Here is a 13,721-nt window from a genome sequence, read left to right on the forward strand (position 1 = left end):
ATATTATATATAGCCCTTTTTTCATTTTTTCTTTTTCTCTTTTTTCATTTTTTCCCTTATTAGTTATTAGATTATTAGATTAGTTTTTTTGCATAATTTTTTTTCTTTTTCTTTTTTCTGTTTTTTTTAATATATATTATGATATACCTAGGTTTGCCTTGTTTATTTGTTACTTGTATCGTCCATGATTTGGGAATACTCATTTATACTGTAACTATTGCTTATGTATTCTTTCATGTTCAGTTGAAATGTGTATGTTTGTAATCCCATTATCTATGTATCAATTTTATTTTGTTGATAATAATAATAATAATAATAATAATAATAATAAAAAGATTGAAAAAGAAAAGAAATTGTGTTACTGTTGCGACAGGGGTTCATAAACACCAGACCAATGCAGGTTTAAAGGCAAAACTTGTAGGAAATGCAACAAAGTAGGACTCACACAAAGAGCGTGTCAGGAAAACAAAAATAAATGGACATCTCAGGGAAGAGTAAAGGTTAAAAGTTCAAGTTACAGTTTTAAAAAGAATACTGATCTGCATGCTGTTGAAGAAAAATCTGATAATAATGAGAACAACACAGGACTGTGTAGCCTGATGATTTACCATGTTGTAGCGGTGTGCTACACGCAGTGCTAAAATAACGACACGGAGTTGGTAAACTACAATTAAAGAAGATTTTATTTGAACCTCACAGCCTTGCTTTAAAGCCTCCCTCATCCCGCCCTCCCCAGGCGCGGATGCTGTAAGGGGCACGTACTCACAAACCCTCGCAGGCTTTCCCTTTGTTGGTGAAGCAGACTTGGCGCCCTTTTGGGACTGGCCTTTGTGCCGGCGCGCTGGCTATTTGTGAGCCGGTTCGAGTGCACTAGGAAGTGGGTCGCCACATAACCACCCCCCCCAGAACCGGCGATACACCCCCCAATGTCCACAGTCTGGGCCGGACCTTGTTTGGGAGGTCTGCCTCTGTGCCGCGGTGCCAGAAACTCAACCGGTTGCGCCACATCCACATGGGCCGGTTTGAGTCGGTCCACCGTGAAAACCTCCTCTCTCCCCCCAACGTCCAGCACGAACGTGGACCCGTTGTTCCTGAGCACCATAAACGGTCCGTCGTAGGGTCATTGCAGCGGTGGCCGATGCCCACCCCTTCGTACAAACACAAACTTACAGTTCTGCAGGTCTTTGGGTACGCAGGTCGGGTTCTGCCCATGCTGCGAAGTGGGTATGGGGGCCAGGTTGCCGAGCCTCTTGTGTAGTCTGCCCAGGACTGCTGCGGGTTCTTCGTTGTGCCCCCTTGGGGCTAGTATGAACTCCCCGGGGACGACCAGGGGTGCGTCGTACACCAACTCGGCCGACGAGGTGTGCAGATCGTCTTTGGGCGCCGTGCGGATTCTGAGCAGGACCCAGGGAAGCTCGTCCACCCAGTTAGGCCCTTTGAGGCGGGCCATGAGAGCTGACTTCAGGTGACGGTGGAAACGCTCCACCAGGCCGTTCGACTGTGGATGGTAAGCAGTTGTGTGGTGCAGCTGTGTCCCCAAAAGGCTGGCCATAGCTGACCACAGGCTGGAGGTGAACTGGGCGCCTCTGTCAGAGGTAATGTGGGCCGGTACACCAAAGCGGGATACCCAGGTGGCAATCAGTGCCCGGGCACAAGATTCGGAGGTGGTGTCGGTGAGTGCGACCGCCTCTGGCCATCTTGTGAACTGGTCCACGATAGTCAGAAGGTGCCGCGCTCCTCGCAACACTGGCAGGGGGCCCACGATATCCACATGAATGTGGTCGAAACGCCAGTGGGCGGGGTGGAACTGCTGCGGCAGAGCTTTGGTGTGCCGCTGCACCTTGGCCATCTGGCAGTGCATGCACGATTTGGCCCATTCACTGACCTGCTTGCAGAATCCGTGCCAAATGAACCTGTTGGAGACCATCCAGACGGTTGTCCTGATGGAGGGGTGCGCTAAGTTGTGAATGGAGTCGAAAATGCGTCGCCGGGACGACGGGACGGAGTTGGCCGGTGGCAACGTCACAGAGTAGGGTCCTCTCACCTGGGCCTACGGGGAGGTCCTGGAGCTGCAAACCGGAGACTGCGGTTCTGTAACTCGGGATCTCCTCGTCTGCCTGCTGCGCCTCTGCCAGCGCCTCAAAGTCTACCCCTTGGGAAAGGGCATGAATGTTAGGGCGAGAGAGTGCGTCCACCATGACATTGTCCTTACCCGAGATGTGCCGGACATCCGTCGTGTATTCAGAGATGTAGAACAGATGGCGCTGCTGGCGGGACGACCAGGGATCGGACACCTTCGTGAACATAAAGGTAAGCGGCTTGTGGTCCGTGAACGCGGTGAAGGGCCTACCTTCCAAGAAGTACCTGAAATGCTGGATCGCCAGGTATAGCGCCAACAGTTCCCAGTCGAAAGACTGTATTTGAGCTCGGGTGGCCGCAGGTGTTTGCTGAAAAATGCCAGGGGTTGCCAGCGACTCGCGATGAGTTGCTCCAGTACCCCACCGACTGCCGTGTTAGATGCGTCCACTGTGAGGGTGGTAGGGACGTCCATTCTGGGGTGCACTAGCATCGCGGCGTTCGCCAAGGCTTCCTTCGTTTGAATGAAAGCGGCGGCGGACTCCTCGTCCCAGGTAATGTCCTTGCCCGGACCCGACAGCAGGGCGAACAGGGGGCGCATGATTCGGGCAGCTGAAGGGAGGAAGCGGTAGTAGAAATTGACCATACCTACGAACTCCTGAAGGCCTTTGATCGTGGTGGGTCGGGGGAAATGGCGGACCGCATCTACCTTAGCGGGCAGAGGGGTTGCCCCGTCTGTGGTAATCCTGTGGCCCAGGAAGTCAATGGTGTCGAGCCCGAACTGGCATTTGGCCGGGTTGATTGTTAGACCGTATTTACTCAGTCGGGCACAGAGTTGATGGAGGTGGGACAGATGCTCCTGACGACTGCTGCTGGCTATGAGGATGTCGTCCAAATAGATGAATGCGAAGTCCAGGTCACGTCCCACCGCGTTCATTAACCGCTGGAACATCTGTGCGGCATTCTTCAGGCCGAACGGCATGCGGAGGAACTCGAAAAGGCAGAACGGGGTGATGAGAGCCGTTTTGGGGACGTCGTCTGGATGCATCGGGATTTGATGGTATCTGCGGATGAGGTCTACCTTGGAGAATATCCGTGCGCCGTGCAGGTTTGCTACAAAATCCTGAATGTGCGGCACAGGGTAGCGGTCCAGTGTGGTAGCCTCATTCAGCCTGCGGTAGTCACCGCACAGTCTCCAGCCCCCTGTCGCTTTGGGCACCATGTGCAGGGGGGAGGCCCATGGGCTGTCGGACCGCCGGATGATCCCCAATTCCTCCATCCTCTTGAACTCCTCCTTTGCCAGTCGGAGCTTGTCCGGAGGAAGCCGCCGAGCACGGGTGTGGAGGGGTGGTCCCTGAGTCGGGATGTGGTGCTGTACGCCGTGTCGGGGCATGGCTGCCGTGAACTGCGGTGCCAGAACCGATAGGAAATCCGCCAGGACCCTGGTGAAGTCGTTGTCGGACATCGTGATGGAGTCCAGGTGTGGGGCCGGCAACTGGGCTTCTCCCTGGGAGAACGTCTGAAAGGTCTCGGCATGGACCAGCCTCTGCCTCGGCAGGTCGACCAGCAGGCTGTGAGCCCGCAAAAAATCCACACCCAGAAGCGGTTGGGCTACGGCGGCCAGTGGGAAGTCCCACGTGAACTGGCTGGAGCCGAACTGTAGCCGCACCATACGGGTGCCGTAGGTCCTTACCGTGCTGCCATTCGCGGCCCTCAGGGTGGGACCCGGCGCCCTGCTGTGGGTGTCGTAACTCGTCGGAGGTAAGACACTGATCTCGGCACCGGTGTCGACCAAAAAACGGCGTCCCGACCTCTCGTCCCACACATACAGGAGGCTATCCCGATGGCCAGCCGCCGTAGCCATCAGCGGCGGCTGGCCCTGGCGTTTCCCGGGAACTGGCAGGGCGGGGACAATGGCGGGTTCTGCGCCCCACCGCTGGTGGTAGAAACACCATTGTTTGTTGGGCTCCCCACCCCTGCCTCTGGGGTTAGTGGGCTCTGTGGCCGGGCCGGGTCTGGCTTGCTGCTGGGAGCGTGGCCTGGTGATCTGTGCGATGGACGCCCCACTCACCTTCTTGGCGTTCCACAGCAAGTCCGCCTGGGCTGCCACCTTCCAGGGGTCGCTGAAATCTGCGTCGGACAGCAGCAGGCGTATGTCCTCGGGCATCTGCTCCAGGAAAGCCTGCTCAAACATGAGGCAGGGCTTGTGTCCGTCGGCCAGAGACAACATCTCATTCATTAAAGCCAATGGAGGTCTGTCTCCCAAACCATCCAGGTGCAGTAAGCGGGCAGCCCGCTTGCGCCGTGAGAGTCCGAAAGTCCTTATGAGCAGGGCTTTGAATTCCGTGTACTTGCCATCCGCTGGGGGAGACTGTACGAACTCCTCAACCTGGGCCGCTGTGTCCTGGTCGAGGGAGCTCACCACGTAGTAGTAACGTGCGTCCTCTGAGGCTATCTGTCGAACGTGGAATTGGGCTTCTGCTTGCTGGAACCATAGGTGAGGTCGCAGCGTCCAGAAGCTTGGCAGTTTCAAGGAAACCGCATGAACAGATGCGGCGTCGATCATCTCTGGTCCAAAAATCGTTTGGACCGTCGGGGTCACCAATTGTAGCGGTGTGCTACACGCAGCGCTAAAATAACGACACGGAGTTGGTAAACTGCAATTAAAGATGATTTTATTCAAACCTCACAGCCTTGCTTTAGAGCCTCCCTCATCCCGCCCTCCCCGGGTGCGGATGCTGTAAGGGGCACGTACTCACAAATCCCCGCAGGCTTTCCCTTTGTTGGTGAAGCAGACCTGGCCTTTGTGCTGGCTATTTGTGAGCCGGTTTGAGTGCGCTAGGAAGTGGGTCGCCACAATGTGATAATTATCAATACACAAGCAATATGGCTTATGCCAGAAATGAATGGCATATTAATTAAAATAGAATTGGACACTGGCTCAGCTGTTTCTGTCATCCCACAAAGTGAGTTTGAACAATATTTTAAGGATACCAAACTGAAACCTGTATATTCCAACTAAGAACGTACACTGGAGAAGAGAAGCTCCTGTGGGAATGACATCAGTAACAGTGAAATACAACAACCAACAAGCCACATTGAGCTTGTATGGTGTAAAAACAGAAGGGCCAGCATTGTGGGGGGTGTGACTTACTGAGACAACGACAACTTGATGAGAGATCCATCCACAATCTGCATGCAATATCCCCTCCAATGAAGCCATCCGAAAGTGAATTAAAAAAGATATTGGATGAGACCACAACTGTCTCCATGCCAAACACCATGAACCGTTGCCCAACAGAGGACAAACAAGTGTTGGTGCCAACCTCTGTGCCTCTTGTTGAAAAGCATATTGGACCAAGGAAGGACCACGCTGCTAAGAGGAATTGTGAAAGTTAAAAACAGTGGTCGGACTACAGCAGTTTTCATAGGCAACGTGTCTGAGAAAGCTTCTGAGATGTTAATCAGGCAGTTACTTGTGAAATATGGCTTGATTTTAAGATGGAAGAGAGTTCAACAAGTTTGAGGAACGTTACAAGCATTTGGCTTTGGTTAGAGTATGAAGAACCAGAGTCCACTCTGTGTACAGTAAAGTTATTGTATGAACTTCAAGTGGGCGACAAAAAGCTGCTCGTAAAAGCACAGTAGATGCAAAGACCAAAGCCCAGCTGGATGGACAGAAGGCCAAAAAGGAAGGAGTCAATGAACATATGGAAACCGAGGATTGGTCAGATGATGTTGCGGATGCGGAAGTCAAAAGATCAGATTGTAAAAGGAACAAATGAAGCATTAATAAGAGAATACTCCAGTGAACTAAATGCACCTCCTAAGATCAAGATGCTGAGAGAAGGAAACTGAGAAAGTAAAGGAAAGGGGTCGAAGTAAATCCAGAGAGAGAGAAGGAGAGGAAAGTTATCCCAAGCTGCCAGAACCACTTCCTGCAGACTTAGGGTCAACTCCTACAAGTACTAGAGATGAGGCCCCAGAACCCGAGACTGTTTTCACAGCCACAAGTCTCACCTGCCAACCTTGAACTGCATAAGTCATCAAACTACTATGTAATACTGCTTGTCTCGCTTAAAGCAAAGAAGTTGCACCTGTATTTTGGACTCCTTTTCTTCTTTTGAATTAGTTCAATGTTCAGAAGTTACAAAGCATAACTGTTTGACTCTCCCAATGCTCTGTCAACTTAAAGCCCAACAACTATATCTGGAATTTTCCTGGAAACTACCTAGTTTAGGTATTTTATAAGATTACTCTCTGACTACCTTAATGTTTCTGTTGTCCTTATTAAATTGCTATGCCATCTTCTGATCAACCCGCAGGTTCAGAAACACAACAAATTCCTACCAGGCTTACTTTTTGTCTCAGGCTTAGCATTGGTCTCAGACTCTTGGATCTCAAAGGGCAGACTGATTCGATTTGTAGACTCCTCCAAATTTTCCAGTTGGATTGGAGGCTCTGGAGCTGTTCAGGAAAACAACTAAATGAGATAAGAATAAAGATAAAAGACAGTGCCCAATCCAAAATCTCCTCAGATCGATCTGTTTGTTCTTCTATTCTTACCATCCTCAGTTATCTTTCTCTCTGTTTATGTTTCTGTGAAGCACTTTGCTTCTGCATATCAATTACATACAATTCATGTAATCTTTAAGGATCAAAGCCAGAAATATTAAAATGAATAAAACATGTAAATTGATTATGTTCTGGTACCTACATGCTCGGTGTGTGATTGGCTTGGGCTGCAGATTTGCAAATGTGGCACTGATTCTCCCTCTTCCATCCTGCATTTCTGAATACCTGAAAAGTCAATTCAACATAATTTAAATTTGTTTTTATTGATTTCCAGTTTCCCTGATGAGGTGCTTACAGTGCGGTGAACAACTGTAAGACTAAAAGCAGTATTAAACAACCATCTCTCCATGTGCACCCTAGTCAGTACAATGTAGGTTAAATGCAATTTTAACAACCTTCCACATTGGCTGAACAAATTCTCTCGGGTTTCACACAGTGAAGATAACTGTAGGCTAAAATCACTGGGCAAGGGACTCACCTATTGATTCTCTATCCTTTCCATCATCTACGGAGTACAGGTAAGTGGCGTGATGGAAAACTATCTGCTTTTCTGAATGATGGCAATTTTAGGAGCACTCAAGAAGCCTGGGTAAAGTGGGGCAGTCACCTCAAATATTTGAGCAACACAGAACAAAAAGTGCTGGAGGAACTCAGCAAGCCAGGCAGTTGACGTTTCAGGCTGAAATCCTTCGGCAGGACTCTTGCTTGTGATTGGACACAAATATTTGCTCCTTCTACATCCTCAACAATGATTGCACTGTAGCAACTCACCAAAGCTTCTTCTCAATAAAGTAAGACCCAAATAATCAGGCACACACAGGACTTCACACCAGATTGGCAGATTTTCCAGACTATTGAATGCTATCTGTATTATTACTTCAACAGACTTTTAATTGGCTGTGTTTCGATATTGCAGAGTAGCATCATAAACTATCTAGTGAAGCCATTAAGTGTAAAGGGACTTAAAATTGATCCCCGGTCAGTTCAAAGAGAACACGAGAAGTCATAAGGGAGCATGGGAATTAGAGCCCTGGTGAGTCTGGAGCACAGGAAGTCTGAGCCACAGGGAATCAGAAGGGAATACAGGGTGACTCTAGCAAATTTCAGGGGATTACAGAAACTGGGGATCCAGTAAATTTCATGGAAGTGCAGCAACTGGGGTCTTGATGAGTCAGAGGGAGCACATACACGAATGATATGGTGAGTTTAAAGGGAGTCAGATGCTGAAGTATTAAAATTAAAAAGTCAGATCACAGATTATGTGAGCCTTACTCTCCCTCAGTATCAGCCACCTGAATGGTTACTGGGCACATGGGAATTTCCAGTGCTGATAAGTTTCTTTCTTCTGTCCTGACTTGGAAGATATTGCATTTCCTTTTATAGTGGTCAAGTCAATATCCTGGAGTCGCAGTTAGCTTGGGGCATTCCAGAGTTTGGAGTTCAATCCCATTACTGTCTGTAAGAAGTTTGTATGTTCACCCTGTGACTGCATGGTTTTCCTTCAGGTGTCTGGTTTCCTCCCACAGCCAAAAGGCGTACTGGTTAGTAGGTTAATCTGTCATTGTAAATTGTCCTGTGATTAGTATAGGGTTTGCTGGGGAGTGCTGCTTGTTGGGCTGGAAGGGTCTATTCTGCATTGTATCTCTAAATAAATAAATACCTTAGGAATATCTTCACATACGGTCCTTGTCAAAGGCAATTAGAGTTGCAGGTTAAAGGTTGATCTTACCATTAATGTCAAAATATCATCAATGTATTCAGCATGATCTCAACGTGCTAAATCCCAAAGCACTTAAAGGACAGATATACATAGGTTAGAAACTGAAAAACTCATCTTTTAGTATCTGTCACACATTGCCAGCGTGATCCCACCAACATTCTCTAGACCCATAGCTGGTTTTAAGCTGAGTAAGAAGTTCCCTACTTTATTCTATTAAGTTTTCCTGGGTTGAATCCTATTGAAGCTTCATTTAAAACACCTGATCATCGCTCCTTAATCAAGCCTTCAAATCTGCCACAAACTCGATTTGATTTCAAACCCTGATAGATCAAAAATCTCAGATAACCTCAGGGAGCCAGCTATTATCTAACTCATGAATATTTTACTATGTGTGATTGTGTTCTAGGACCTTTGCATTGACTTTTCTTTCTAATCCTGTTTTTTGTCTGTCAGTTCAATGAGGGGAAATAGCTAAAAATTCTGGCACTGTTTTGCTTTTGTTATGGCCTGGTTGGTCTGGTGCTCTAACCTTAGGATTTTCTGTTCAGACTGCTGCCAACATATTCTCACTAGCGCATCTAGAAACATAGAGTATGTACCTGGCTTATGCAAGTAACAACACATATCCAGACACAGTTACAACGTATCAACTCCCTCCCTGTCAAAACTGAGCAATGTTTCACCTCTCTGCCTCATCTTTCACCCTGCTCTTTAGGACCTTCGAAAATTCTACACTTCAGAGGACTCCTAAATCAAGTGGATGAAGTGGGAGGTAAGAGGATAAAGAGGACATTTTGAAACACTTAAGCAGTGTGCCTACCTTATGGCATGGGAATTGTCTTCATAGCTCCTGTTGCTGACTTCTGCCTCCTCGTCAGGCTGTGCCGTGATTTGTAACAGGTTATCATATATCCCCTCATCAATGGGGTCCAAGTTGGCCTTGCCAATTCCTTGCCCTTCTCTTTGGCTTGTGCTTCCATGGATTCCCACTAACAAAGGATGCAGGGTGATCATTAGTGCCATTGCCTCTCATTTATTCCAACATCATTTCAACAATTTGCTTTTCTCTAAGGCATCTTCAGACTGCACCGTACACTTGAATATGCTGGTACACAGTGGAGATCTTTATGAAAACCTTGACTCTAATGATTGCAGTCAGTGAATTTACACCCAATGTCTGACACTGCAAATGCTTGCCACTGCCAATTGTATGTGCGCATATGATTGCAAATCAAATGTTCATCTTTCTCTCACTTTGGCTGTAATTCCCACCGCAGAATCTGCCTAATGCATCGAGTATGCCCTCTATTTTCTGCTTTCATTGCATGGTGGAGGCTGAGTCTGACACAAAATTTGTAGGGCCAGATATAACCGACAGTGTGAAGGTACCTGCATTCTCATGAGGTCCAACTCCTAATTCTGTAACTGCTCTGTTGCCCTATCCTTTTACCAAATCTCTGCTCTCTCTCTTAAGACTCAGGTCATTCTGTTTCATTGTATTCTCTTTGCAGCATCTAAATGTTTGAGAGACACTGGAATGGAAACAGGACCCTTGACCCAATGAGACCAGGCTGGCAATTAAGCACCCATTTTCACACATTCCCATCTACGCCAGGGACAATGTACAGTGCCTAATTAACCTATTAATCACAAGTCTTTGGGATGCTTGAGGGAAATAGAACACATGGATGAACCCAATGCTATCATAGGGAGAGCACACTAACCCCACATAGCCAGTGCTCAAGGTCAGAACTGAACCTAGGTCTCTGGCACTGCAAGGCAACAGGTCAACTAGCTGTACCACTGTGTTACCCATTTTCTCACACTTTTATCTCCCTAATTCCTATCCTCAATATCTCATATATCTTTACAATGTTGGAGGATATTCAGCCACTTCAAGTCTATGTCAGCTGTCCGAATAATCCCAAGTGGCATTTGGTAAACTATTGTCTTGTATACTGAGATACAGTAAGAAGCTTCTGTTTCCATGCCATTCATACAGCTCATTCTATAAGTACACTGAGGGAGTGCATCAAGATAATTAGTAAAAACAGAATGCAGAATATGGTAAACACAGGTGTGGAAAATCCAGAGCAATCCACACAAAATGCTGGATCCACATTCTCGGTACATTATGCTTCCCAGGTCAGTCCATCCTTTCATTCCCACCTCCCGGCCCGGTATCCTTGCTTGTACAGTACATCCTCAGTTTACTCAGCAATCTGGAGATCCGCTGCTCGTACGTACGTGTGCTGAAGTTCAGATGGGCTGGATCACTAACCAGCTTCCCACTCTCCGTGTCCTGCACCCTCATTAGTGCCAGCTTGTACCTTCGCCCCATGTCCAGGTCGTGGAGGGTGTAGGCAGTTAACTTTCCATCAGGAAGGTAGCGGCTTTTCACGCTGTGGCTGGTTGTGATATTCATGATGAAGCCATCAGTTGAGCCAGCTGGGGGGTTCTTCCAGTGGAAATTTGCTGTCGTCGTTGTGACCCTCAGCAGCACGAGATTCTGAGGAGCGAGTGGTCCTGTAGGAGAAGCATAGACAAGAGTTTTTGCTTTGCTCCTTATACCCAACAGCTATAGCAATGAAAAGCTTCCACCAAAACCCAGAAACTGTGTCCCCACCACTAGTCAAATAAAATTGGTAAAATTGGTCTCTTATTGTGACACGTACTGAGGTAGAGTGAATAACTTTGTTTTACATGCCTTCCACGTGTGGGTCATTTCATGACATTAGTACGTTGAGGTAATAACAGAATGCATAACATGGTGTTACAGTCACAGAGAGGGTACAGTGCAGGCAGACAATAAGATGACGAGGTAGACTGTGAGGTCAAAAATCTATCTTATTGTTCGTGAGCTCTGTTCAATAGTTATAACAGTGAGGTAGAGGTTGTCTTTGAGCCTTGTATATACTGCCATGCTTTTATATCATTTGCCCAACTAGAAGGGGAGAAGAGAGAATATCTGGGGTAGGTGGGGGCTATGATTATGTTGGCTGTAGACCGAGTCCATGGAGGGAAGTTGGTTTTAGATTATAAGACCATAAGACATAGGAGCAGAATTAGGCCATTTAGCCCATCGAGTCTGCTCCACCATTCAATCATGGCTGATCTCTTTTTCCTTCTCCTCAAACCCATTCCACTGCTTTCTCCCTGTAACCTTTGATGCCTTGTCCAATCAAGAACCTATCAATCTCTGCCTTAAATACACTCAATGACCTGGCCTCCACAGTTGCACATGGCAACAAATACCACAAATTTACCACCCTCTGTTAAATAAATTTCTCTGCATCTCTGTTTTGAATGGACACCCTTTTATCCTGAGGCTGTGCCCTATTGTCCTAGACTCTCCCACCATGAGAAACATCTTTTCCACATCTACTCTGTCTAGTCCTTTCAACATTCGAAAGGTTTCAATGAGATCTCCCCTCATTCTTCTAAATTCCAGCGAGTAGGGACCCAGAGCCATCAAATGTTCCTCGTTTGATAATCCTTTCATTCCTGGAATCTTCCTTGTGAACATGCTTCTGGACCCTCTCCCATGCCAGCACATCTCTTCTAAGATGAGGAGCCCAAAATTGTACACATCACTCAAGGTGAAACCTCACTAGTGCCCTATAAAGCTTCAACATCACATTCCTGCTCTTGTATTGTAGACCTCTTGAAATGAATGCTAACATTGCATTTGCCTTCCTCAACATCGACTCAACCAGCAAGTTAACCTTTAGGGTGTTCTGCACAAGGACTCCCAAGTCCCTTTGCATGTCAGATGTTTGTGGATTTTCTCCCCGTTTAGAAAATAGTCTGCACATTTATTTCTACTACTGAAGTGCGTGATCATGCATTTCCCAACATTGTATTTCATTTGCCACATCCTTGCCCTTTCTCTTAATCTGTCTAATTCCGTCTGCATCCTACCTGTTTCCTCAACACTACCTGCCCCTCCAACAATCTTCATGCCATCTATAAACTTGGCAACAAAGCCATCTATTTCATCATCTAAGTCATTTACATACAGCATAAAACGAAGTGTTCCCATCACTGACCCCTGTGGAACACCACTAGTCACTGGCAGCCAACTAGACAAGGATCCTTTTATTCTCACTCATTGCCTTCTTCCAATCAGCCATTGCTCTCACCATCTTAGTAACTTTCCTGTAACACCACAGGCTCTTAACTTGGTAAACAGCCTCATGTGTGGCACCTTGTCAAAAATCTTCTGAACATCCAAATATATAACATCCACTGCATCTCCTTTATTTATCCTACTTGTACTCTCCTCAAAGAGTTACAACAGATTTTTCCCTTAAGGAAACCATGCTGATTTTGTCCTATCTTGTCCTGTGTGACCAAGTTCTCCATCACTGTATCTTTAACAATTGATTCTAACATCTTCCCAACCACTGAGGTCAGGCTAACGGGTCTATAATTTCCTTTCTGCTGCCTTCCTCCTTTCGTAAAGAGTGGAGTGACATTTGCAGTTTTCCAGTCCTCTGGCACCATGCCAGCATCCAATGATTTTTGAAAGGTCATTTCTAATGCCACCACAATCTCCAACACTACCTCTTTCAGAGCCCTCAGGTGCAGCTTTTTGAACACCTTCTCCCTTGTAATAGTAACTGCACCCACTTCTCTTCCCTCACACACTACAACACCTGGCACACTGCTAGTGTCTTCCACAGTGAAGACTGATGCAAAATACTCATTTAGTTCATTTGCCATCTCCTTGTACCTCATTATTATTTCTCCTGCCTCATTTTCTAGTGGCCCTATATCCACTCTCATATCTCTTAATTTTTTTACATACTTGAAAAAGCTTTTACTATCTACTTTGATATTAATTACTAGTTTGCTTTCATATTTCATCTTTTCCCTTCTAATGATTTTTTTAGATGCTCTCTGTAAGCTTTTAAAAACTTCCCAATCCTCTATATTCCCACTAATTTTTGCTTTGTTGTATGCCCTCTCTTTTGTTTTTACATTAGCTTTGACGTCCCTTGTCAGCCATGGTTGTACTATCTAACCATTTGAGTATTTCTTCATATTTGGAATACACATGTCCTGTACCTTCCTCATTTTCCACAGAAACAGACACCTTTGCTGCTCTGCTGACATCCCTGCTAGCAGCTCCTTCCAATTTACTTTGGCCAATTCCTCTCTCATACCACTGTAATTTCCCTTACTCCACTGAAATACTGCTACATCAGACTTCACTTTCTCCCTATCAAATTTCGAGTTGAACTCAATCATACCGTGATCACTGATTCCTAAGGGTTCTTTTACTATAAGCCCCTAATCGCCTCTGGTTCATTACTGTACACCCAACCCAGTATAGGTGATCCCCTGG

At 46.7% G+C, this 13,721-nt stretch overlaps 1 protein-coding gene across 2 annotated transcripts in view; it reads right to left on the reverse strand.

Moving 5' to 3' along the window:
- Positions 1-13,721, reverse strand: part of sned1 (sushi, nidogen and EGF-like domains 1) — a 147,675-nt gene that overhangs the window by 15,005 nt on the left and 118,949 nt on the right. The window contains exons 21-24 of one of the 2 annotated variants that reach the window (XM_073040661.1): positions 10,619-10,897; positions 9,192-9,360; positions 6,794-6,876; positions 6,427-6,543 (exon numbers count right to left, since the gene is read on the reverse strand). In XM_073040661.1, the coding sequence (XP_072896762.1) occupies positions 6,427-6,543; positions 6,794-6,876; positions 9,192-9,360; positions 10,619-10,897 (648 nt within the window). The remainder of the gene's footprint in view (positions 1-6,426; positions 6,544-6,793; positions 6,877-9,191; positions 9,361-10,618; positions 10,898-13,721) is intronic. The other variant, XM_073040662.1, reaches the window with a different exon arrangement.

Source organism: Hemitrygon akajei, chromosome 3 (genome assembly GCF_048418815.1).
Source record: "Hemitrygon akajei chromosome 3, sHemAka1.3, whole genome shotgun sequence".
NCBI classification, from domain to species: Eukaryota; Metazoa; Chordata; class Chondrichthyes; order Myliobatiformes; family Dasyatidae; genus Hemitrygon; species Hemitrygon akajei.